Consider the following 25,899-nt stretch of genomic DNA (forward strand, 5'->3'; position numbering starts at 1 on the left):
ACAGAGTTGTATGTCTACCGTGCTGCGGAAATAATCTTTTTAACTATCTGTTATCCAGCAGCAGTATTTAGACCAAGATTTTATCTACTTATTCCGAGGACAACTAGGAGCTTTTAAGGAAAGCAAGCCAGAGCTAAGAGCCTTAATAAGTCTGTTGGTTGCTGGTGGTTGCTAGGGAGGACATGTTGTTGTCTGCCATGTCGTTCCAGCAGGTCACCAATTTAAATGTAAGTCACAAACGAGGTGCTCAGAGTATGCTGTTTATTGTCAAGATCTGATCTCCTTTTGATACAGCATGTGGACGGAAAATTCTTCACAATAACAATGGCGGGGGCCACCGGCCCTCGTGGTTCAGGTGGAGTGGTGACTGACAGCCCCTTGGTGACGGGGTACACTGTGGTGGTTCTGCCGCAATAGTGGAGCGTGTGCTGCAAGAGGTGGCCCCAAACTCCTTAAGCATGGTTGTCGTTAATAAGCAATTAGAATTATAAAGCCGTGCTACACTGATATTTCATGGACGCCGTGACTACGTATATATTTTCATGTTTTGGGAGCAGTCCAGTAAACCGCAGACGTCTTGACCAGTGTGTTTGTAAGTGTCTGTGTATGCTCATGTGTTCGTGTGTTTGGAGAGAGTAAACACCTATTGATAGAATTCTGTTAGTGGTGACAGATTGGGATAATCATAGCCCGCTTTTTATATCGTTTATAGAATGACTGAAATAAGCTAAAATGTTTTCATATATAACATGGTTATGGACACAAGCAGCGTTTGCTTTCAGAGTACTCTCGGAAATCATTTTTATTCCAGAGAAACCATTCTCTCTCTCTCTCTCTCTTTGAAGAAATTTTATAATAGTTCGACTCCATTTTCTTGTACATTCTATATTTCATGCCTAATGTTGCCTTCCCTTTAGAGAATTTTGACGATGATTTCGGCTCAAAGGAGGTCGTTAATCATGTGGCAAGGCGTCCCGCACATACCTTGCAAGGCGTCCTTAGAAAGGCGAGGAAGTGTTTGCACACTTTATTGGGATGTTATGCAGCATCCTTATCTTTGATGTGATTGCTGTGACGGGGATCGTCTTCGGATATTTTAGTAATGTTCTTAATGTCGCTTTTCCTTGTGCTGAAGAGTAGATGATTTATGATTGAAGCTGATGCCTGCGATTAAGATCTTTCTCTGTGTAACACATCGATCAATTTTAATGCCCCCCTCTCTCTCTCTCTCTCTCTCTCTCTCTCTCTCTCTCTCTCTCTCTCTCTCTCTCTCTCTCTCTCTCTCTCTCTCGTCTAGTAAGGATAGTTGATTTCTTGACGCTTTTCCACCGATCACATTTGAGATCTAGAAAGCCGATTTTCATAATAAACTTGCAAGATTATGTACAGGTTTTGTTTATCTTTTTAATTTAATGGTGAAAGTTGGATGTACCGTTCATTTTGTTGTGGATCTTTACGACCTCATTGTACTTTAATGTTTTCGAAAGATATGTATTTATGTACAATCCGTCAACAGGGGAAACATCCCTCACTCTTTATTAAACTGGAATCCTTGTAGGCGATGTTACGTACACAAACGAACACACTCAGAGAGAGAGAGAGAGAGAGAGAGAGAGAGAGAGAGAGAGAGAGAGAGAGAGAGAGAGAGAGAGAGAGAGAGAGAGAGAGAGAGAATGTTACTACTCTTAAACGAAAGATAGAGTTAATCCCAGATGTATTCATCTTTGTGTCCTTACTGCTTATCGAATCAGCCTCCGAGTTTTATAACAGCTGGCGATTGTAAGGGTTGTTAGCCTTAAGTAAAGAAATAACGAATTTTTTTACGCCGTTGCAAAAAGGATGACAAGAATAGGATCAAACTGCATATAGAAATATCGTAAGGACAAGCAGCTGCTTCGACGTAATGTTTTCATCAATAATTTTTTTTCTGTCACTCAAGAGAGCTTAGGGCCTCAACTTGAATAAAGTTCTCAATTAAAAACACGGCTCTCTTGTATATAATAGCGCAGAGCGGTTTTCACCTATTGGGGAAAGCACCGTAAGGGACTTAGGACTCGTTGGGTTTTTCTGTCAAATTTTGAATGAAGAATGAAGTTCTGCGCCTTTACTTAGACATCTGCATATATCGTCCGGCTCTCATTCTTGGATGTTCTCACGGATTTCCTCATTATTAAAGCTCTTAAATACTCATACTTCCGTCGCATCATCAGCGTCATAGGCTTCAGTTTCCTCTCCTTTCTCCAGAGGTTCCAAAGTTTAGACTCTGCACCATTCTATCAAATCACGAACTTCCTCAGGGCGAACCTGACTCATTACACACAAGGCCATCTTGTCACCCCAGCCAACCTTTTTGCTTCGTCTTCCTTGTATCTTTACTTGGCGTACAGTGCAGATACTCTTTGTAGATTTTTCGTTCACTCATTTTTTTTTATATATATTTCACACACTACGACCCCTTAATTTCTAGAAGCCTCTTGTCAAGATTTTCAAAAGTTCCCTCGTCTTCTTTGTCATATCTATCGGCAATTCTTCTCCCATCCAGCTATTGTCCAGAACATTGATTTTGTTCTTCTTTCTATGTATGAATCTGTTGCTTCCTTTATACCTAAATCCATTTTTTGGCTTTCATTTACTTTCATAGCCTGAATCACACTTACAGTATTTTCAATATTCTTCCCTTCTCACAAACATATCCAAACTCTTTTTATCAGTTTCAGTGCCAAAATGTCTTGTGTACAGATCTCGTCCTTTTTGTTTATATGCTCTCACAGTCTTTGCCGATTCCATCCTTTTGTTCATATATAGTACATGTAGAGTGGCTGCACAAATACATTTCACCCATTCATTTACCCTTGTGTCACTTCTTATGTGAAAATTCTAGTCGCCTCTAAAAACCACTATTTAACAAGCATTGCATCTACATTGATCCTCTCATAGTCTTTCTGTAGTTCTGTATATGCCATATATACTGGTTTTACAGTTTAGCTGAGACTGGCAGATGCTTCGCAGTGAACATCCTCATGCGCCCAGATTCTCTCTTGATCACACATGCCATCTTCTGTGTCAAGCCCTTGCTTCTGTCTCACATCGTCTCTTACAACCCTCCATTCATCTCTCCAGATAGATAAAAACATCATATGGTCTGTACAGTAAATCTCTCACTACCCTTTGCTTACCGTATACTTAACCTTAGTTTTGTCTGTCTGTTGGGTCAATTATTTTTTATTCTTGATGGAACCCTCCAATCAAGTAGATACACCTTATGTACTCTAGCCAGCCGTTCAGTTAGGTTACACTGTCAAACAGTATTGGAGCATTTGACTCTGATCCGGTTGCACAATCTGTTCCGCGGCCCATGGTCGACCGTCGATCAGTTTGAATTTACACCTCGAAGTACACCCCTGTTTACATATTGAGGATATCTAACTATACCCAGCCTGTGGGTGAAAGAAGAATATCTCGCAGGTGAACAAAGCCCACTTTACACGTTCAAGCGTAGCAACTATCTTGGTCTTTCTATACAATTTCAAGTACATTTGTTTTTTTATGCTTTATTTTTATGGCTATATCTGTCCGCTGAATAACCAGTATCTTGGTTCATTCGAAGTTTGGGACTTGTGAAACAGGAGAACTGGTATCTGGAGAGAGTGATCAACCGTCAGGGCCTGAAACACGAAACTAACAATAGAGATTGACAGAGTAAACGAATCTTTCATGAACTCATTTTGCCTTTGCAATCTTCAACCTCAGTTTGGCATTTCATGGGTCGTGAACGACCTCATCCATAGCGACTGACACGCATGGATAGATCTCGCCGTCTCTCACATCAGTTAGTTCTTCTTCTCTTGTTTGAACTATAGTCTTGAACACTCGTTGTCATCAATAAAAAGCAGATCTGTTTTCACATTACATTATCCATTTCCTTCTTATTGTTAATTATCTTTACAGGCAAGCTGCAACCTTTGACGGAAAAGCTGAATGCTATAGTTCTGCTGTTCACAGATAATGGCTATTTGCCCATATTGCTCGGACAGATTCCTTATTTACCTAAGATGAATAATTGAAAATCCTATTTTATCTCAGTACAAAGGATGTGGGTGGGCTCTTGACAGGCGATCAAAGTTTGACAGGCGATCAGTCGGTGTGAGCCTACGAAGGCTAAGATCATGGGGTTCGCAGTTGCATCTCGTAGTGAAATTACGTGCAAGTGAATGGTTTGCACCTTGTACAGCCACTCTCTGGATGGGAAAACGTTTAATAGCATCTCTTTATATATATATATATATATATATATATATATATATATATATATATATATATATATATATATATATATATATATATATACAGTATATACACATATATAGTGAGACCCGAGATCTGCCCTGAGGGCTGGGGCGAGAGGGAGACATTTTCTGATAATCCCAGTATGGCTCTGATAACTCTGCAGTGAATTAGCTACATAGTTATCGTTGACTATGAGTTGCAGCCAGGTTAACGAATAGGAACCTCCTTTATTTATATATATATGTGTGTGTATATTTTATATATATATATATATATATATATATATATATATATATATATATATATATATATATATATATATATATATATATATATATATATATATATATATATATATATATATATATATATATATATATATATGAAACGTTGAGAGGTGACAGTAAATCTAGAATGCTAGCTTTCTCTTGTGTCGAACTTGTGTTTTGGGGTAGGCGAGAGTAGTAAACGCTGCCACGGCGTGAGATTTACGATGGAGAATTTGGAGAAACTCCTGCTATGAAGGGACAGATTAGTATAAAAATTTATGTTTATGAACAGGAACATTTTACCTCCTATTTTATCTGTAGACTTGACATTTAACTTGTCGGGGAAGAATGTGAGAGGGCAGCTCAGTTTTCTAAATACTAAATATTATAAAGGGAAGCATATCTATGGCATCCAGGAAAAGTCTGACGAGTGCTTGCCCAGAAAGCGCTATTTCATGAGCATTCCTGCTGAATGACAATGAGTTACCTCCTACCCAGTCTGTATTTAAGTTAGATTCAGCAACCCCACTGTATTGCAAAAAGAGCCTTCCCAACATACCAGCATTATCAAATTAAATGATATGAAATTTCAGTTCCCAGATGTTAGCCTGTAAATTTCTATTTCTAGGGTGAAAATGTTTTCGTTTCCTAATTTAACTGGAAATTCCGTTTGAAGCACAATGTTTTTCTTTCACTTATTACAACTGGATCTTACAGTGTGTTATGTCTTCTGAGGGAAATGGATAAATCTTAGTGTTTCCTTATTGTCTAATTAAATGAAAACTTTTTTATTGATTTTTTGATCATATTAGAGTATGTCAATCAATAATACAGAAAAAATAAGGAGTTGGTCTTCATTAAATACTAGAAAATTCCTTAATGATTAACTGAGGCTTATTAGGGATTACCCAGAAATTGACTTGTGAAATGGAAATAACAATAATAGCCACTAATGCGAAGCTGAGATTTTCATCTCCTTGGTCATGAGATTATTGATATAAACTCAATGGACATCAATGTGCATTTCAGGCCTACTCGATTTCATGAGCTGTTTTTCCTCCCAGCTATTCTTTTCTCTGTTTCTTTCGTAAATTTACAAAATTTCTGACCTTTCCAGTGTCTTTCATAGGACCCGTAGAGAGTAATAAGTTCCGCTAATTTATTTGGGGCGGTTTTTTAAAAATGAGGTTTCTCATTTTGTTGCTTTTTTTCTATAGACAAATTGGTGAAAATTTCTTAATATAATTATTATGACTATTAAGGCTACAGCAAGTGTTGATTATTGTCTTCATCCTATAGTGAATTAGACTATTTAGAGGTATTCTATGTCGCAATTGTTATATAGGCAGTGGCAATGTCTGTAACCCCTCCCCAAGGTTTATCAGGAAAAGGTGGCTTCATTTATGAAGTATAATTCTCTAAATTACAGAGAACTGTCTTCACGAAGTGCTCTTCATATATATACGTAAACATCCTTGTAGCTGTTGATGTTTTACGTATTATTCATAAATGTGTTTTGTGTTTTCTTTAATGGTAAATAATTATGTTTCACTTGGAATACAAACGCTGACGTAAAGTACGTCACTACAGTTATCTTTTCATTCTTTTCAGAGATAAAATGAGGTTCTCATATTTTGATAGTTATCAGAATCTGACGAATTTCGAAGTCCATATGAAGCTGACCGTTAAATACCTTCCTTCGTTCCTTCCTTCGCTGCCTTTACCCCTCACTCCGAGGACCCTCTGACGATCTCTTCGTTTCGTAGCATTAGATGTTGTCAGTCTGGAGGCCAGATTCGCCGTCTGTATGTACAGAAAATATTTCTGTAGCTCGATTATGTGCATTTTATTCTTTCGTTTCAAGTGTCCTCATCGAATGAGCTGGGAAGACGCAGAACCGAAGATTTAGCATGAAATCCTTTTCATGCCTGATGCTTAGATTTTTTGGGCGTAAGAGGAGCAGCATAATTGAAGAATGGGGTCTTTAGGTAAGAAATGAAAGTGAAAAGCATTTTTTAAGGGGCCCCTTCAAGTCATTTTGCAGTACGGGTTCGTTTCATTATCGCTTCTCGCTCCTTCTTGCTCGCTTTGCCACGTGACGGCTGAGTGAAATGTCGGTTTTGGAAAATAGAGGAAGCTTCTAACTGGACCCAGTTTTGTAAGGGTAGCCTACTTGCAGCCGTATTCGTTTCCATTGTGAAAGGACAGCGTACAAAATTTAATTTCCGTACTGCATATGTCCTTGCATGTCATGTCTCTTATCATGATTGTCTTTCGAAAGCCAGTTGAATGTTACACGTGGTGAGGGCGAGTGTCCCTCTTCTTGAGGGCTGAGGGTCCAACCGCAGAGCCTACCGGTTTAGAGAAGGTTCCTTCCAAATCGTTAGATTCAGAGACGAAGGCTCTTCGAATATTTCATGTTTATCACCTTTCTTAACTACTCGTGAATATTGGAGAAAGTGTTTGCGCGCGCGCGCGCGAGTGCTTGAAAGCATCGTGGGGTTTGTTGGTATCTGGTTAACAGTATTTACTTTTCGAAGAGCTTCAGTCTTTTAATGGGACGTCAAGCTTGCCATCGCTTGCAGTGCTCCTCTGCTGTCCTATCGCCTCTTTCATTATTATCAAATTTGTTGTTGCTTTTATTATGATAAAATATTGTTGTCTGCTTATTATTATTAATAGTGTTAGGTATTACTAGTATTAGTATTATTAATATTATTACAGTATTGTTTTGATTTCGTTCGTGTTGTCATCTGTCATTTGCGGACAAGGTCATTTTTAGCTTAACGCCCAATCGAAGGTGCGGAAAAATGACTGAATATTCTGTCATATATCATAGTGTAATTGCGATGGTATGTACATTACTAAGAGGCACCAGAGGCAAAGGTCAGGCACATCTTCAGCCATGAACCTGCAACTGGTTTTCGCTTTGTAACTAATTATTAATAGTGTTCCCAAGCTGTGACAATTTAACGATTTAAAGTTGAGTTTTGAATAGATTTTTATGAAAAGAATAAGGAACTACTGTACAAATGAAGACCAAAAGAAAGAAATGATAAGCAACACAAAAGAGTAATTGGTCATCTCTCAGCGTTTTTCAACATAAATCTTCTTAGTGCCGAAATCTGATGACTGACTCAGCAATCCCTGATAATTGATATCGAAAGGGACTTTACTATGCTACTTGTAAGTTTGATGAGCTGCTGCTCATTCACTTTTCGCACTTTAGCCTAAAAATTTCAGCTTATTATACACAGCTTTTGTGATTATTCTGTTTCATAAGCAAAGTAAATAGTGTACAGCAATGATGTAGCTTCATGATACATATAAAGATTTGCGCCGAATTTGTGGAATAATATCCGCGTTTACTGAACTGCTCCTGTGAACTGTGTTGAGAGTCAGTCATTTTTTATTGCTATTTACACTGAGACAGGAATTTAGAGAAGTAAGAAAAAGGGTAAAAAAAGTTACAGTATTTTAATTGCAACTTCAGGTAACAGAAGTAGGTGGAGGAGGATAATCACGTTTCTTCTTTTAATAATAAACATTTTAAATAGACGCGAAGTTGGTGTAGAAGGCTGTTCTTTTAATGGAATTTTATATTTCTTTTTCAAGTTTTTGGCCTGAAACATAGGGATGTTTCTTGATATTCTGTAATTAATGTTTGCTGCCGAAAACTCTGAGGAGAGAAGAGACAAGGAACATGACAGAAATTTATTGCACAGTTGTCAGGTAGACAGTGAGAAATTGGCATTATCAATTTTTAACCAAGCACTGAAAGCATTGACGAGGCAATGATGATAGAAGGTAGCGTTGCATGATAACCATCCCCTGCTGTATCAGGGGTGCCCCTGGGCCGTGCCCTTGTGACCCATGAAATGGGACTTGTTCCCTAATGGCCCACTCTTACCAATGAAATTAATTTACTCAAAGGACTTTCTTTTCCGTCGTTTAAGCGATTGCATTTGTCAGCAGGGGCAGCTGTATATAATTTATATTATGCAAAGAATCATCTAGGTTGAGTTGAAGCATACTCTTGCCATGGCTTGGCGCCATTTGTAACGCCTTAAGACCAGATGTCCCGGACCACCTAAGCTATGTTGGATGCTGTTATCGGCCCCCCTCCCCCTTCCTCCCCAACCCCTCTCGCTCTGTGAAATTAATCACGTCGAGATATTCTATTTTTACTTCAGTTTTTAAGTTAGACTTCGAAACTTTACCATTGAGTAGGAAATTCTTTTTTTAAGGTGTTTTCTTAGAAAAATCAAACTGATCGGTAATCAGGCTTTCTATTATTGTAAACTTTGTACTGTTAGAAGAAAATGAGACTTTGAGGAGTTGTAGGTTGAAGTAGTTTTCCCGTGTAGAATGTCGCAATATTTAGGCTAAACTCAACTTAAAAATTGCTCTGCGGATGTGTTTTGGTGCCCCTAAATCTCTCAAACGTACTTTTTCAAGTTGAAGGAATATTCAGTAGCTGTCGCCTTTTGTGGAAAATTATTGCGATTACTTTACTTTACTGTGTTGATGTCATGAAACTCTGAATGACTCTCAGACCTTGTAGGCGAGAAATTCCGAAGAGCTTCCCCAGAAAGAGAGCGCTCGCTGTTGCTTCGATTACGATAATCCTGGTTGTTTTGTCTTTTCGTTTTTTATATCGGAGTGACCAAACGGTTAACTTTGCAGCAAAGTAAACTGACGTCGCGATATCGAAGGTCAGTTTTGCAAAAAAATCCTTAGCTTGTAACTCCTCACATGTAAAAAATAAAACCTTTTTTTCTTACGTAATTTAAGTCTTATCAACGCCTCGAGAAACCGTTGTAGTATATTAGTGTGTATATGTTCTAACACGAGAAAGCTCAGAGTTGAAGATTACAGACCTTTTTGAAATTCAGCTGTTGCTTGCAGTGCTGCCGAGAGGTTGCAGGGGTCACTCGGCACCTAAGACTGATGAACCTCCCATTAGCTCTCTCTCTCTCTCTCTCTCTCTCTCTCTCTCTCTCTCTCTCTCTCTCTCTCTCTCTCGATGAATATTTCGTGTACCTCTGATAGCTTTCCTGTAATTTATCGCCTTTTTTGGAATTTTTGTCCCTTTTTGAACTTTCCTATAACGATACAAATAAGGGTTTTTCAGAGTTATTTGAGGCTTACTGTGTTTATTGTTTATGATTTGTTAATTCATTGTGATCTCCAAATATTATATTTGATATTTAACTATATTACTCATCATATAACACTTTATTATTGTTATTATTATTAGTAATGTTATTTCATTGATATATATTACTCTAATTACTAAAATGTTTATTGTGCATGACGACGTAATGTCCTGTGTAGCCTATCTCCTCGTATCAGGAGGGACTTGGCATGCTCCGTACGACATCCGTATTTTGGATTTTGCAAGTTGAACTGGAGGAACGGATGTTCATTATATCACGTCAGAGAACGTATATATATATATATATATATATATATATATATATATATATATATATATATATATATATATATATATATATATATATATATATATATATATATATATATATATATATATATATGAGTAGAGAGAGAGAGAGAGAGAGAGAGAGAGAGAGAGAGAGAGAGAGAGAGAGACACATGGGCTCCATGGTTTGGCTTTTCTTTAGAAAAGCACCTAACGACCCTATGAACGATTTTTCGAGCCCTGGTAGGAAGATTAATGCGGGAGCGAGGACTGCCTTCCATGCTGTTTGCAAGGCGACAGACTCCTTAATGAGTGTGTGCGTTTCGACTGAGCCTCCCTCGTGGAGGCACTGGTCCACGGGATGCTCGACGTCTTGATGCCCTGAGGTCAGCTTAACACCTGAGGTAGAAACTGGCACCGCTGGAAAAATTTTTTGCCGCGTTTAAAAAGAAACGTGTTGTTTTATTGTTGTTAAAAGATAGAAAATTACGAGGGCTTTTAATGATCAGAAACCAGTTATATTTACGTTGTATAACTTCGCTGCCTTCACATACCATACAACTTGAGGGGGAATATTTGATGTGGCAGCGCCGGTCACCGCCCATGCCCTACCCCTTTCGCCTTGAAGCGGCCGATAGAAATAGTGTTTATATGCCTCGACGTGTTGGTGAACTGTAACTCCTGTTTTCTTAGAGAGCGATTCAATGTTAGTAAACAGATTAATCCTTTGAGGTCTTTAGCTTAATCTTGCTCTGTGAGTTTTTGCTGGTTTAAATCGTGATGACTCACAGTGGTGCCGGATGAGACCTTTTAGGAATATAAGTCCCTTCCCCCCAAGTCCCACTCTGTATGAGGGGTTGTACGTTTATGACCCTTACTTTTAAGGGATTGGAAACGTCAGTCCCTTGCTCTCCTAAAGAGATTCTGAGTATTTATTTCCTACTTTGAAAGACCTCTTTTTGTCTAAAAACGTTTTAATATGTGAGATTTCCGTTGTATTACTCCATCCTACTTTGACATCCTACTCATTTTGAGCAGTCTTCGCTGTATAATTATTGAGATTTATGGTATATAAATTTCATGAAGCTTGAGACCTTCTGTTCTGCTGGAGGGGTTCAGCGTTCACTTTAGATTGATCTATATTTAGCTGTCGATCTGTCGTATATAACCGCGTAGCTTCAAAATGAAACAGCGAAGAAAGAACATATGTTACTATACAAACTAGAGAACGATCGACGAGGAACAATGCTCGGTCTCCTCTTACTGATTGCTTGCTTAGCAACTTTCTTCTGGTTGGAAGTGTGATTCAGAGATTGAATTTGATACTTTCTCTCATTTTTTGAAAATCCACATAAGACCTTCCATTCACCTTTGCTAACACTGACAAAGTTAACATAGCCACAGTTCTTTAATAATGCATAATCTCAAATTTCAGACTCCAAATCTTGTTTCTCTAAGACAATTTATATCATGCCAGAGCTTTTCAACGCTGGATTTTCAATGTCTAAACGAAGTTAATGGTCAAATTATTAAAACCATAAAATTATTTGGGGTGTTTAGACCCACCTCTCTCTCCCTCAAGGATTATGTCCGATGTTATGCAAGCGTATACCAGTCTGTCAGCTAACCGAACACTTTCATGCTGAAACGGAATGCAGTCAAACTTTGACCCACGGTGGAGGGAAAGTCCGCTTGCTGTTGGTTGCGTGAGTCTCTGGTGGGACGGGTGAAATTCATCAGTATTTTAGTTGAGGAAGTTCCTTTTATCGTCCGCGGAGTAATCTCATCCTTTGTGTTCGAGTCTCATTAATCAGCGACGAAAAACAGAGTTTATATATATTAAGAAACGTCATTCACCATTACGAATCTTTTAACACATATAACTGGTATATTTGGAAACTTGCAAATTGCATTTACATTTTTCTTTTATTGATTGCACCGCTTTTATAGCTTTTACCTGGTCTAGAAGCGCTATTTGGTTTGCTGTGGAATTCCTCGCCTGAGTAACTAACTGCACGCCACCATGAAATTTCGTAGACGAAGACTTTGACCTTGCGACCCCGTGTGTCCATGGTATTGAACTTCAGGCACGCCGAGCGGGCACAGGTGAAAATGTCATGGCTGTCAGGTTAATATGACCCGTTCGCATGGCGAAGGTTGTTTCAAGGTTTTGGTGTCACGTAAAGGAAGCTTGATATCAGCCACCCGTATGAGGGATGATTTACTTTCCGCAAACTACTGAAGGGGATACGCTGTCCGTTTAGGAGACTTATTTTTTTGTTTCCTTCGTGGCGTTGTTCCCATTTTTTTTGTTTCGGACGAATATTCAAAAAGGATGACATTCCCGCCCTTATTTCAGCAGGAATTTTCATTACTTTGAACAGACGGACCCTTTTTGCAACCTTATGAATATTATTCGTTTCTTGCTGTACCACCTCTTTTCCTGTATCTTGTAACATCATGAGCATGCATTTAGATATCCTACAGAGTATTTTATTTCATTTTGTTGCTATACCTCCAGTAGGCTACTGTGGTTGTTTCCCCCACTGCCAAAAGTTTCCGGTGTACGACGTTAGCGGTGGCGGTTGTTGCCTGTAAATGATCAGTGATGCCTACAATAGTTTTCAACAAAAAACACAGATTATTGTTTCAAGCAAAGTGCAAGATACTTTCAGAGAACTACAGAGCGAGTGTAGTGTAAAATCGTTCTTTTAAGGATTACCAGAATGCCTTCCGTTCTCAGAGATCATTTGTACAGAAACCAGGTCTGGATGTTGGGTATCACCTTTATGTGCGTCAAGAAATCGCTTGTCAGCAGACTTGCCTACTCATGTTTGTGTGCAGCAATCTACATGTTCGATATATATATATATATATATATATATACACATATATATATATATATATATATATATATAGTCTGATTTTATCTCCTAAAAGCAACATAACTAGAAATCTTTTGCTCTTCTTACACCTGTACCAGTAAAATATGTTATGAGGTCTCACAGTCTCTGATTTCACCTGATTTGAAAAGCAATATAACTAGAAATTTTTGCAGGATATCATTCTGGATATTTGTCCGTTGACTGAAATTGGTGTGATAACTGATATGACTGGTTTGTTTGTAATGTAACTGAATTTGTATCAATCTCTAATAATACACTTTTGTTTCTTGGGTAATACAAACCATCCCCTTTTATATGGGGCATCACTGGTAGACGCTCGTTGACCTTGGTAACAAGGCCGTTTACTGGGTGTCATTGGGGAAATAGGGAGGGACGGGGGCGGGGGGGGTTTGTGAGAGGGGTATCCCATCCCAATCCCCCTACCACTGCCAAGCGCTTTCTTTCGGCCATGTATTTTTAAAGTAAATTCTGTTCCTTAAAATTCTCCCCAAATTGCAGTGCCTGAAGTAACCATACATCTACTATGGCTTGCACATTATTCCTTGAACTCGGGCATAATCTGTGTCAACTAGGGAGATTTATTGGTTGCTTATGGAATGTACAGATTGCGAAACCAAGAGCGAGTCGTATCCTCTGTTCAACTGGAATAAGATCCGGAAGGAGGTTAACAATAAATATAAAGTTAAGAACAGCAGGAAGATAGTTTATAGATATATTCATGATATACTTAATACAAATGATAGATTATATGTGATGAACATAACGAAAATAAGTGTCCTTTTTGTGCAGCTGTAGAAGATAATATGCGTTTGATACACTGTTGTTCTTCGTCTAAAAGAATTTTGCATTAGTTCGAGCTGCTTCTCAGAAAGTGTTGTAAGGTAAGAGCAAACGGAGGACTAAGAATACTTAAACTGGACTTCGAAACAGAAAACGAGATGAAAACTGCAACGGCTCTGTTATCGGATGCTTCAGCTGGAGTGGGACACCGAGGCTCTTTGCGACTCTTCACGGATGATCGTGATTTGCTTTTGTACATTGAAAATAGAATGCCAACAACCAGAGTGATCTTGTTTGCAACTTTCAAAAAATAAAATAAAACATTTTTAAAAGAGTGCTTTGAAAATGTAATGTAAAAAAAAATGTTGTTAAGGAATATGAAAGTGTTTTGTAGAATTTGATAGAAAATTTTGTTATTAAGGTTATGGTGGTAACTATGAAAATATATGAATATGAAAACAGTGTAAATATTGTGCAACGAAGATTCTCCATAAAAGAAAAAAGGTTTAAGAAAAATCCTAGCTCCCTTAGACTATTCATCTCGTGCATGTTTTTGTGGATTATTCGATTGCATCTTGCAAATTGTAGTGTCATCCTAGAATCTAGCCGTTTTCGTCTTATCTGCGGATTACTTCTTGGTCGCGATCACTTAATGTGATTCCTCATTGCCCCAGAATATAAATATCCTAATTTTGCTCGCAGATAAACCCAGTGTCGCGAACCTCGTTTAGTTTGCAGAGGAACCGTGCATGTTTAGTGCTCTGAGGCTCAGTATGCACCTGTCTGTCCCCACGTCTCCAATGCAAATTTCGATTGCCTAGCCTAGGATGTCAGTAGAATCAAAACGCTTTTGACTTCATTCAACGTAGCAGGTGTTGGAGAAATTACATTTTTCTTTTAAAAACGTCACTTGCGCTTTTAAAACGAGGAGTATTAGTTGTGCGCAAATGCCGGTAATTCTGCATGCTTCTGTCTATTTTCCCTAATGTTTGTGTTTTGGCGACCTTTTGGTTTACTTTCTACTCGGGATGCAATCGAACGAAGCTCGTCATTACGTCTACTCGATAGTCCCACCTTTATCTTTCTATCCGCTGCAGTGCCTCTCTCTCTCTCTCTCTCTCTCTCTCTCTCTCTCTTCAGTGGGGGTTACTCTCTCTTTGGATGGCAGTCTTTCTTCTCTTTTGCCTTTAAAGGCGTGAGGGAGCGGGGGGACGAGTCTCTCTCTCTCTCTCTCTCTCTCTCTCTCTCTCTCTCTCTCTCTCTCTCTCTCTCTCTCTCTCTAAGTATATATATATTATATATAAAAATAAAATATACATATATATATATGTATATATATGTATATATACAGCATATATTTAATATGCTCTTATTTATTTATTTTTTATTTTTATTTATTTTATTTTTATGTTTTATTTACTTTTTTATTTATGCTCCTCATAAATATTAAGTGCTTCTGTCCCGGCCAGGATTCGAACATAGGCCTTTTTTTTTTTTAGAAAAGAAGGCAAACCGTCGAGAGATATAAATTGATCCCGACTTAGTTGTACATATTCTTGTCGAATTCAGGATTTGTACTTGGAATTAATATCAACCCATCTCCTCCATTATAGCTGATTGTCAAGTTTGTAAAAAGTGGCTAATTATGGTCTTTTATTAGTTTTCTGAAAAAGAAAACTATTGGGATGGCTTTGTCTGTCCGTCCACACTTTTCTGTCCGCCCTCAGATCTTAAAAACTACTGAGCTAGAGGGCTGCAAATTGGTAAGTTAATCATCCACCCTCCTATCATCCAACATACCAAACTGCAGCCCACCAGCCTCAGTAGTTTTTATTTTATTTGAAGTTAAAATTAGTCATGATCTGGCAACGCTATAGGACAGGCACCGCCGGGCCGTGGCTGAAAGTTTCATGGGCCGTGGCTCATACAGCATTATACGCTGTGCAGAAAACGTGATTGCGCCGAAGAATTTCGGAGTATTTTTTACTTGTTGAAAATTGATTCGGGTCTGACTTCTTATATCTTCACAAATATTAAGCCAGAAATACCGCTTCATGACGAATTGACAGTACTTTGGTTATAACTCCCACCCAAAGGGAATGATAATGAAGAAGTGCTTGTAGCCACGGGCCTTTGTTGAGGAACAACGATAAAGCGAATAAATGAGGTGGATAACATTCTTCAACTTCTTGACGACACACGCAACACGATGCGTCCTTCCCACGAGCCATGTACCTGTACTGTACCGGAGTCTTATCTTAGTTAATGATGAAAAATGATTGTTTGCCTTGGAGAGCTTCATGGTTATTGTTCGTGCTGGGTTTTGACGACTGAAAATTAGCTTTACATTGAACAGGAATTTTTTATCCGAGATCTTAAGGATAATCCGCGTGACTCTCTGCCACATAGCCTAATATACAGTATACGGAAGAAACAAGTGATGTGCATTACAGGTTTTATGAAGAGGCTTCTTTCATTCCTGTCATGTTAGCGAGATTGAATGTCAGAATTAGGTCACTTTCTGAAGTTATTTTGCAGTGACTCAGGCATAAATAACGAGAGTGTTCTTTACACAGTAAATTTTACTCTATTTGCTACATTCTTAATGGAATAAGTAACTATTATCAACTGTGGACTGTGTATCGACAGGTTTTAACGGCTGAAGTGATACCGTTTAGGTGACTTACATTTCCTATTGAATGAGTCCTTCATATAACTGCGATCCATTTACCCGAAGGGAGTCTAGTGCGGCTTTGCATTACCGCTGCAGATTTCGAACTCATCAACGCCAGTTGCAGTCAGGGCTGCCCTCCATCTCAAGAAACTAAGGACCATGAACGTCCCACCAGTGAGGTCGGGAGGGGAGCGGTTTACATGCGAAACGAAACTAATAGATTTCATCCTTACCAGCAGTTTCCTTGACCCAAAGTTAGAGTGGTTGTACCTTGTACAGTACTATGGCAGAAGGCCAGGAGGTCAAACGACTCTTATAGCAATATGCCGGTATCTAATATAGATGAATTGGGCAGAATACTGACTGATTCAGCATCCGATGAACCGGAATTTAGTGAAAGACTGAAAAAGTCAAATAGAACAATAGACACAGACCCAGACGAGCTTGGGCGAGAACGAAGAGAAGGCGGGCTGGACAAGAGCGGAGATCAGTGACACACAAAGCACAGGGAAGACATCAGTGGCAGAATTGATTGAAGTTCCTTGGCATTACGTGGCGCTGGTGATGATGACGAAGGTGAATGGTGGCTACCTTAATTTGAAAATAACTGTTCTGTCAGAAGTTTCTCACATTCTAACAAATTTTCTCTTAGATGATCTAAGCAACCCAATAAAATAAAAAGAAACAAGAAAAGGTGGTTATAATAAAAACCCTGGCAACTGTAACTCCACTTGAAACACATATACGAATTACTAAAAGCGTTAATTATATGCGCTATCAATTAGTGGATGAAACTGAAAGTCAGTAAGATCTTTGAAATTAGTATAATTTTACCAATAGACTGACAGACAAACACGAAATTCTTAAATTTAATGCACGTTGTAGTTTATCCAGCAGATGAACAAGGTGCAGACCCTTTTAGAGGGGAGAGAGATTGAGTAGCTTGTTTCAGCGGCGTAGATTGAGACAGAATTAGTGAGAAATCTACAATATGTTTTCCTATACACATATATATATATATATATATATATATATATATATATATATATATATATATATATATAAAATACTTAGAAAACTATTTTAAAGCCTAAACATGATAAAAAAAACATAACGAGTGAAAGTAAAAAAATAAACTACAGAAAGTTTTCTAATGTCACTGAAGAGCAATAAAAAAACTGAACAGAAACATCTATCAATATCTGTCTGGACATTATAATTCCGTTTTACCCAACCATTCTAAAACGTGCAGCAAAGCAGCAGTTATTTTTCTAGTTAATCTCTCAATAAATACCTAATGCTGGAGATCTGCAGAACTTGCAAGGACTTAATCGCTGATCAGGTACAACAATCGGATCAAAGCTTGCAAAACCTGGACCAGTCGGGTGAGTCTCCTTGTAACCCGCCGTCTTACAGTCATGTTCAACCTCCCAATAAATTGCCAGGAATCATAGCGAAACTAAAAATACGGAGAAAGGAAGATGGAGACAGCAAATGATAAAAAAATAGCCTAAAAAATGCAGTCCAAGGATACATGGCTGGAAATGAGAGTGAGGTGAAATGGCGGCGTTGCTCCGATGATATTATTAAACTCACAATCAAATGAACGGCACATCTGAGGCAATGGAAGAGTCATTCAGGTTAAGACGAACCATTTCCATTTCGCAAACAATGACGCTGCGAGACGAGAATGCCTGTTGCATATTCAGCCCAATACACCGTCAATTTTCTCATTTCATGCAAAGAGATAATTGTCGTTGAGATCATTGTCAAGCTAAAGTTTTATCATGGTCTGATTTTGTCAGTTACAGCCCAAATTCCAAGAAGAGATTAAACTGGAATTCTTTAGCAAGGAATCCTGAATGAACATTCCGTGAACTAAATTACCCTTCTGGCGCTCGCATGACGCACGCTATCCGACAGATAGAAAGACAGAGGCCTTGACTTAGATTTGATCACTATGCAAAAAAGAGAGAGAAAAAAAATTTGCAATTTTCCTTCATTTTCTAGAGACTACAGACCTTATTTTCTGTTGTTTGTAATCCCGGACAAAAACAGAAGCGAATTTGCGAGAAAGATGAGCTCGTCGTGCCAGAATTGAGAAACACGGAGCAATCTTTTCTGCCGAAGGGTGATGAGTCTCGTGGACATGTATACCGTGCTTACTTCACCGTTGTCATGCACCGTAGTGTGTCTGCAACAAGATTTTTCAGAATGTTTACTGCAACTTCCGCACAACTATTTCAATTTGACTGGGAATGAAAAACATTCCGCACATTCTTTCTTTCTTGGAAGCAAATGAAGCAACTGTCCAAAGCTACATGCGTAAATGTTCATGTGTGTGAGTGAGTGATGAGTAGTATATTTTCACACAAACACACACACACACATATATTGTTATATATATATATATATATATATATATATATATATATATATATATATATATATATATATATATATACATATATATATATATATATATATATATATATATATATATATATATATATATATATATATATATATATATATATATATATATATATATATATATATATATATATATATATATATATATTTATGAAAGCAGTATGATAAAAATGAGACGTAGCTGTTGTTTAACTGGACGCCACTGTGGAGGTTTCCAATCCATCTAGTATTTGGTAAATCACAAAAAAACAATGCTTCTTTTGTGGTGGAAACGTCTTCTAGAAATTGTGTATACAGAGAGAGAGAGAGAGAGAGAGAGAGAGAGAGAGAGAGAGAGAGAGAGAGATTTCCTAAGTTAAATTCTTCAGTGGATCCTTAAAGGAAAAGAAGGACGAAGATGCTTCCTTATGGCCACAATGTCCTGCTAGGTCGTAAAAGAGGATCCTTTTCTCATGGCGCCTAATGGCCTCTCCGCTCCCCGAACCCCCACAACCTCCCACCCCCGGCGCCACCATCCAAGAAGGACAACTTTCTCCATCGCCGTCACCCACAATAGAAAACGATCTTACTGCTCGTTGACGGCAGTTCAAGTCGCACGCCGTCATTCCCATTAGAATTTCTGACTAATAAAAGGAACGTTAGGAGCTGGCCGCCCGAGCTATTTAGACGGCAATAGGTGAGAGGAAAGTACTTTCACGACCTATCATTCCATTGGAAGGAAGGGAAAGGCAATCTCGCTCTGTTATAGGATAATAGACGCTCAGAGAAATTTCTTCACTTCTAGGACAGACTACAGTAACAGTTTTATCTTAATTTTCATCTGCATTTGTGCTCTCCTACACTGGCACAGGGCGAGAGGCCATCGCACACGGGATCCTGTGCGAGGTCAAATACTGATCGGTGTTACGCCATTCAAGCAAAGAGTCAAGAAGAAGAAGAAGAAGAAGAAGAAGGAGAAGAGAGCGAGGAACTAAAAAAAAAAAAGAAAAGGAAAGACGTGAACGGGAAGAAAAGAAAGGTGGTGATGCATCGTGGATGAGGTCTACAGCTGGGAGGGTGGTCAAGAAGAAAGGTAGGACCAGTGCCAGGAAGAAAATTAAACTGCATTCCTAATGAGCATACAGAATCGCTCTTATCAAATATGATGCTACCATTTGAAAACAATCCATTCGATCACCGGGGAACCGTATGCGTTATCCGATGCCCAAAAAATGAACAGGCATCCTCGGAACCCCTCCGCCCAATGCAAGATGGCGGAGAAAGGACGCTATAAAAGGGGAGGACTAACTGCCGCTCTCATCAGTACATCCACACGTGTGAGACGGGCCGTATCCTCTTGTCTCTCGCACTTGCTGACTGGAAGGTGCCTTTGTACTAAGGTACGTATACCAAAGCATTCTGCATCGTCGTGGTAGTGAGGCCAATTGCCGGTGTGTGTGTTAATTTGTGAATGCAATTAAGTTCAATACAGCTATGTAGTATTTATTTTTTGATGTGCCACTGTGGTCACTAAGGTTACACATGTGTGTATAATTATGCGTGTCTACTAAATATTACATTCATACACGCACACACATATATGTGTGTGTATATACACATACATATATATATATGTGTGTGTTTGTATGTATATATGCATGTATGTGTATATATATGTGTGTGTGTGTGTGTGTTTGTATGTCTTTGATTTTACAATAGATTTATACATATATACACAAATACATATGTGTATATGTGTGTATATATATATATATATATATATATATATATATATATATATATATATATATATATATATATATATATATATATATATACATGATTCTTGATTCCTCAAATACTGCATATCAATTTCTATTACTAAAACGGAAGATACCGAGTAATAAATATAATTTTATACTGTATACGCCTAGCATACACGTACTTACACAATACCAACTTAACTCCCTATATACAAACATAAAAATGGAGTAAAACTCGATATACACAAATAAGCATTTCATTTTCCAGTGTATTACATAACCATGTCATGGTGATACTGTAATATGCCGTAATATCAGCATAATTTCTTTATCCAGATCGCTTCAGACGATAGCATTTAAATCACTGCCACAGAGAGTGCCTCCTGCAAGTCATCCAGGAGTCCGAAAAATAATCAAAGTTGACGATCCGCGCCAAACCATCACCGGCATTTAACATTCGTTTATGTATTTCATAGTTTGTCGTTTTCTTTGGAAAAATCAGATATTTTATAGCCTTTATCACAAATGCGTGTTAAATTCATCTCCAGTACTGAAATGTTATTCAGATTTGTCCAAATTTCTTGTTGTTTCACAGCCGTCAGTTACGTTAGACGGAGACGAACGAAGAGTAAAAAATGCAATAAAGACCCATTTAAACATTTAAACACCCCCCACGCACACAAACACGCACACACATACATACATACATACATACATACATATATATATATATATATATATATATATATATATATATATATATATATATATATATATATATATATATATATATATATATATATATATATAGTGTTTCAGCGCAACCTTCGTGAGGCCGCCAAAAATTTGTAGAGGCGTTGCCTAGTGAACTTCGACAAGGTGGCTGGATGAAAGAGGGCGACAGGTGGTAGATACGAACGCACCGAGATAGCCTTCCATAACACCCGAATGACTAGTGGGATGTCCACAATCAAAGCGACATACTGCAATCTTTCCTGTGGAGTGTCGAATCATTACGAGAAGTCTTTTTACCAACGCTGGTTGTTTGAAGCACGCACTCTTCAATCAACTTGTTTCCGAAAATCCCGCGAGATAAAGATGGTCAACTTTTGATGGCACAGCGCAATTTCTTATCGAGCATCATGTTAAGCAAAAGATATATTTTTCAAGTCATCCGTGCACCGTAGACCTCGTGGTGAGAGAAATTTCTTCGGCAAAACCGTAATAAACAGCTCGGATCTCAGATCTAAAATGACGCACGACCATCAATCTCAACAAACAGTTGTGAATCTGAAAGTACGTTTCATGGCGTGACGACCGAAACTTCTCTCACAGGAGTGAGGAAAAATCCTCATCCCGACGGCTTCATTCGAGAAGCAACTATTCCTCCTACGCTGCACCATGACCCAGCAGATATGGCAGGGCTGGTTTCCACACTTGATCTTTGTGCTTTCAACTCTACTCTTCCTTTCGCCTGGGGCAACATCCCAACTGCAACTTGCCTGTAACGGCTTTCAGAGAAGAAACGTCCCACCCCTTGCGCTAAAGACTCATAACATTCCTCACGTTACTCGCAAACAAGAAGTAAAGATCTGCTTTCACTTATCCAAAGGGACATATCGATGCAGGATACCAGTCTAACAACTACCGGGTTTCCCACTGCATTCCACCCGAATCGGAATATCGCCAACTGGAGAGCCACAGCGCCTTGCTAAACAACCCGTCGAGTCTTTGACTTTATAAAACATTTATACACACACATTATTATTGTTAAAGTAGTTATACACACGCACACATATATATATACTTAAATATATATGAATATATATTCATATACATATATATGAATATATATATTAAATATATATAGATATACTGTATATAAATACACATATATAAATCTGATGGAGGGTGAAGCTGTTGGGACGAATCAAGATCTGTATTTCTTTTCCTCCTTTGTGATTTCTCCTTCGCTTTCATTTTGAAGTACTCCGAAGTATGTGTATGTGTGTATATATATATATATATATATATATATATATATATATATATATATATATATATATATGTATGTGTGTGTATGTATGTATATATGTGTGTGTGTATGTATGCATGCATGCATGCATGCATATGTACGCCTGTTTACATGTATAATCGACTTATTTATGTTTGTGATTGGTAGGATACTAACTCTTGAACGACAAAGGATAATTTTCAAAGCTGTAATAATGTGTCATTCATTTCCTTAGTCCACCGAATCTGACCAAATCCACGTTCATTCCAATTATCTGGAGCTAAGCTAACTAATCTCTTTGCTCTGTGAGCGGTTGAGCAGCGGATTTCAGTTACGAGCCATGGCGGCAACAAGGGCTTATGCACGTCGATGAATACCTGCAGTCGAGAACCGGATTAGACTTTGATGCTAACCCCACGGTCACAATTCGCTGATCTTTGAAACCATGATGTAACACTTGATTACGATTGGGAAGCTTCCGGTTCCCACTTCTCTTTGGTTGGGGTCCTCCTCTCCTGTCGAATGAGGACTTTCTTATCACGCTGAATTCTCTGCACTTACAGCACTATCAGTAACAGACAACTCTCTATTCGGTGAAAAGAAATCTACCAAAGATGAACAGAACGATGACGTTTATCCACCTGCCTGAAATCTTTACCTCCTTTTGAAAAACATTCCATCTCTGCTACAGCCATCTCTAAATTCATTCGGAAACAGCCAAATCGGTGACAGACTTCAGTTAGTAACTTGAGGGCACCGAGAGAGAGGCGTCCCTACATCTCTGAGCCACTTCAGACACAGTCACCACTTGTTCTTTCCCTCCCTGAACACCTTGGCCTTGCACTTGGGTCTACAGTAGGTGCGTGCCTTATCCCATTCAGTCTCTTGCTACACATCGGCTACTGTGCCGGGACATATTTCTCCTCTGTAACACGCCTTAGGATACTTACAACTCCGACACTACGTCTTATTCATTTTTCAAGTTTCTTTCCGCGTTATTATTGTCACTCCTTTGACTGGCGTGTGTGTGTCTATATATATATATATATATATATATATATATATATATATAGAAAACAGATCAGACGCGCAAGGCGCTCATTCATACGATGAAGCAGATAAAGGGCAGGAATACGATGCGATACGCATTTTGTTTTAATCCTACGTTTCGTGACAACATCGCCACATCTTCAGGGATTTTCTACAAAATAAAATATAATATGTTAACATAAAATACGAGCTGATTATAAAATCCAGTAGTTGAAAAAAGCTAAAACAATTTTAATGGTAAAATTACAACTCACAGACTTAAATTACATGCACACTTGACGGTGTTTACTTTTAGTGTGTTTTTATCTTTGATGCTGAAAGGTTGGTTATGTGTAGCTGTCTTCAGCTGTAGTTTTATGAGTGTATAATTTTTGCTTTTTATTGTATGTGTTGGCGTTCTTTTTATTTATATATAATTTGCCGAGATATTTAAATGTTCGTTTCGTTTTATAAAGTTTTTTTTTTTTTTTTTTTGTACCTATATTCTCAGTTTTAATCAAGTGTGCATGTAATTTAAGTCTGTGAGTTGTAATTTTACCATTAAAATTGTTTTAGCTTTTTCAACTACTGGATTTTATAATCAGCTCGTATTTTATGTTAACATATTATATTTTATTTTGTAGAAAATCCCTGAAGATGTGGCGATGTTGTCACGAAACGTAGGATTAAAACAAAATGCGTATCGCATCGTATTCCTGCCCTTTATCTGCTTCATCATATATATATATATATATATATATATATATATATATATATATATATATATATATAATGCGTGCGTGCTATACTAACCTGCTTGTATAGATAACAGAGTAGCAGTATTACCATACAAAGCGTCATGTTCATAGATAATATGCATAATATATAATATAGAACACTCCCTTACATAATGTAGAAGTTACACTACAGACAATCCGAACGCTGACCCGTTAGTGGACCCCGCCAAAAGCACATCGTCCTTGCATCCTGTTAAGGAAACGAAGCAGAAACGTTTGATCAGACGGCAGATGAGTTCATAGTCCTCCATGCTGCATTTGTATGGCATTAGACCTATCGTCCGTCAAGAAACCACATCCACATCACTCGTACTTTCATATGCTTGAACGTTCTCAGGATGCCACACGATCAATGAAGAACGTTTTGTGTCCAAGTGAATAAGAAACGACGTCGTCGCGCTCCTTGCAAGAAGATTCGACGCATCTTGCAATAGGAGAACTGCAAACACAGACCGGGGGAGGGGTGGAGGAGAAGGGGGGAAGACGGTCGTGCAAGCACAAAGCAACGGGATCCACAGTCACGCTATATGAAGAAATCATGGAAAAGTGTACATCGACAGAGAGAGGTGGGGGTTGTTGGGGGGGAAGGGAGATAGAGATAGAGAGTTCATGGAATGTACAGCTGCCTCGTTCTCATGAGTCATCTAAGATTCCAGATAAGACAGGCTGAGAGCCAGGGTGAGCTGTGAAAGAACGGTGGAGGTTGAAGGTTAAAGAAGCAAAGAAAATATTAGAAGGGAAAGAACGCAAAGAGAGTAACTTTGTGTAGAAAAGCAAATTATCCAGAAATACAAGAATAACAGGTAGGATGAACGCAAACAGAAGAACCCACGGAAGAGAAAGCGACAGAAAAAAAAAATGAAAAGAGAAAGGCAAGAAAGTAGGATCAAACAGCAAAGTAGTATGTATGAAGAAGAAACATAAGAAACGGCCGTTTAAATTCTGGATTCGGCTGATCTCAATCATCCTGAGGTGAAACTAGAGAGAGAACATTCGGCCAAACCGCCCACATCCCAATACAGAGTTTCCCTACTTTTCGTGGGTTTTAGGAAAGATTTAAAACATGATCCAATACTGACGAAGACATTACTTTGCTGATTTCTCATGTGCTGCAGCAATGTATCTCGGATATTTGATTTTCCTAAACGAGTGCTAATAATAATAATAACAATACTAAACGCCAAAGCAAAGGTACTTTTCGGAATTTGCCCCAACAACACAGTATAGTGAAAGCACAAGGTAGAAAAGAAGAAGATCTGATGAAACGAAAATCCAACCTTCATCATTTTGTTCTCAGCTTAGCCCAACAAAACACAAAACTGTGAGTGATAACGACCACGACGACTCCTGCCATTCCACGAAGTACACTTCAAAAACCTCCTACTTAAAGTACTTGGACATCCTCAGTATTCAGCATGGGAAACAAAGTGACAACATGAACTACACGCAAGGGAATGGAGAATGCAGGACATACACGCACGCGCGCATATATTATATATATATATATATATATATATATATA

At 38.3% G+C, this 25,899-nt stretch overlaps 1 protein-coding gene across 2 annotated transcripts in view; it reads left to right on the forward strand.

The window, feature by feature from the left end:
- Positions 1-25,899, forward strand: part of LOC136848985 (serine-rich adhesin for platelets-like) — a 118,021-nt gene that overhangs the window by 65,181 nt on the left and 26,941 nt on the right. Inside the window, exon 1 of one of the 2 annotated variants that reach the window (XM_067121795.1) lies at positions 19,840-20,174. The exons of the other annotated variant lie outside the window; for it this stretch is intronic. Within the exon in view, the coding sequence (XP_066977896.1) occupies positions 20,007-20,174 (168 nt within the window). The 5' untranslated portion in view covers positions 19,840-20,006. Of the gene's footprint in view, positions 1-19,839; positions 20,175-25,899 lie in introns of those variants that run through there. 2 annotated transcript variants of the gene reach the window in all.

Source organism: Macrobrachium rosenbergii, chromosome 20, assembly GCF_040412425.1.
Source record: "Macrobrachium rosenbergii isolate ZJJX-2024 chromosome 20, ASM4041242v1, whole genome shotgun sequence".
NCBI classification, from domain to species: Eukaryota; Metazoa; Arthropoda; class Malacostraca; order Decapoda; family Palaemonidae; genus Macrobrachium; species Macrobrachium rosenbergii.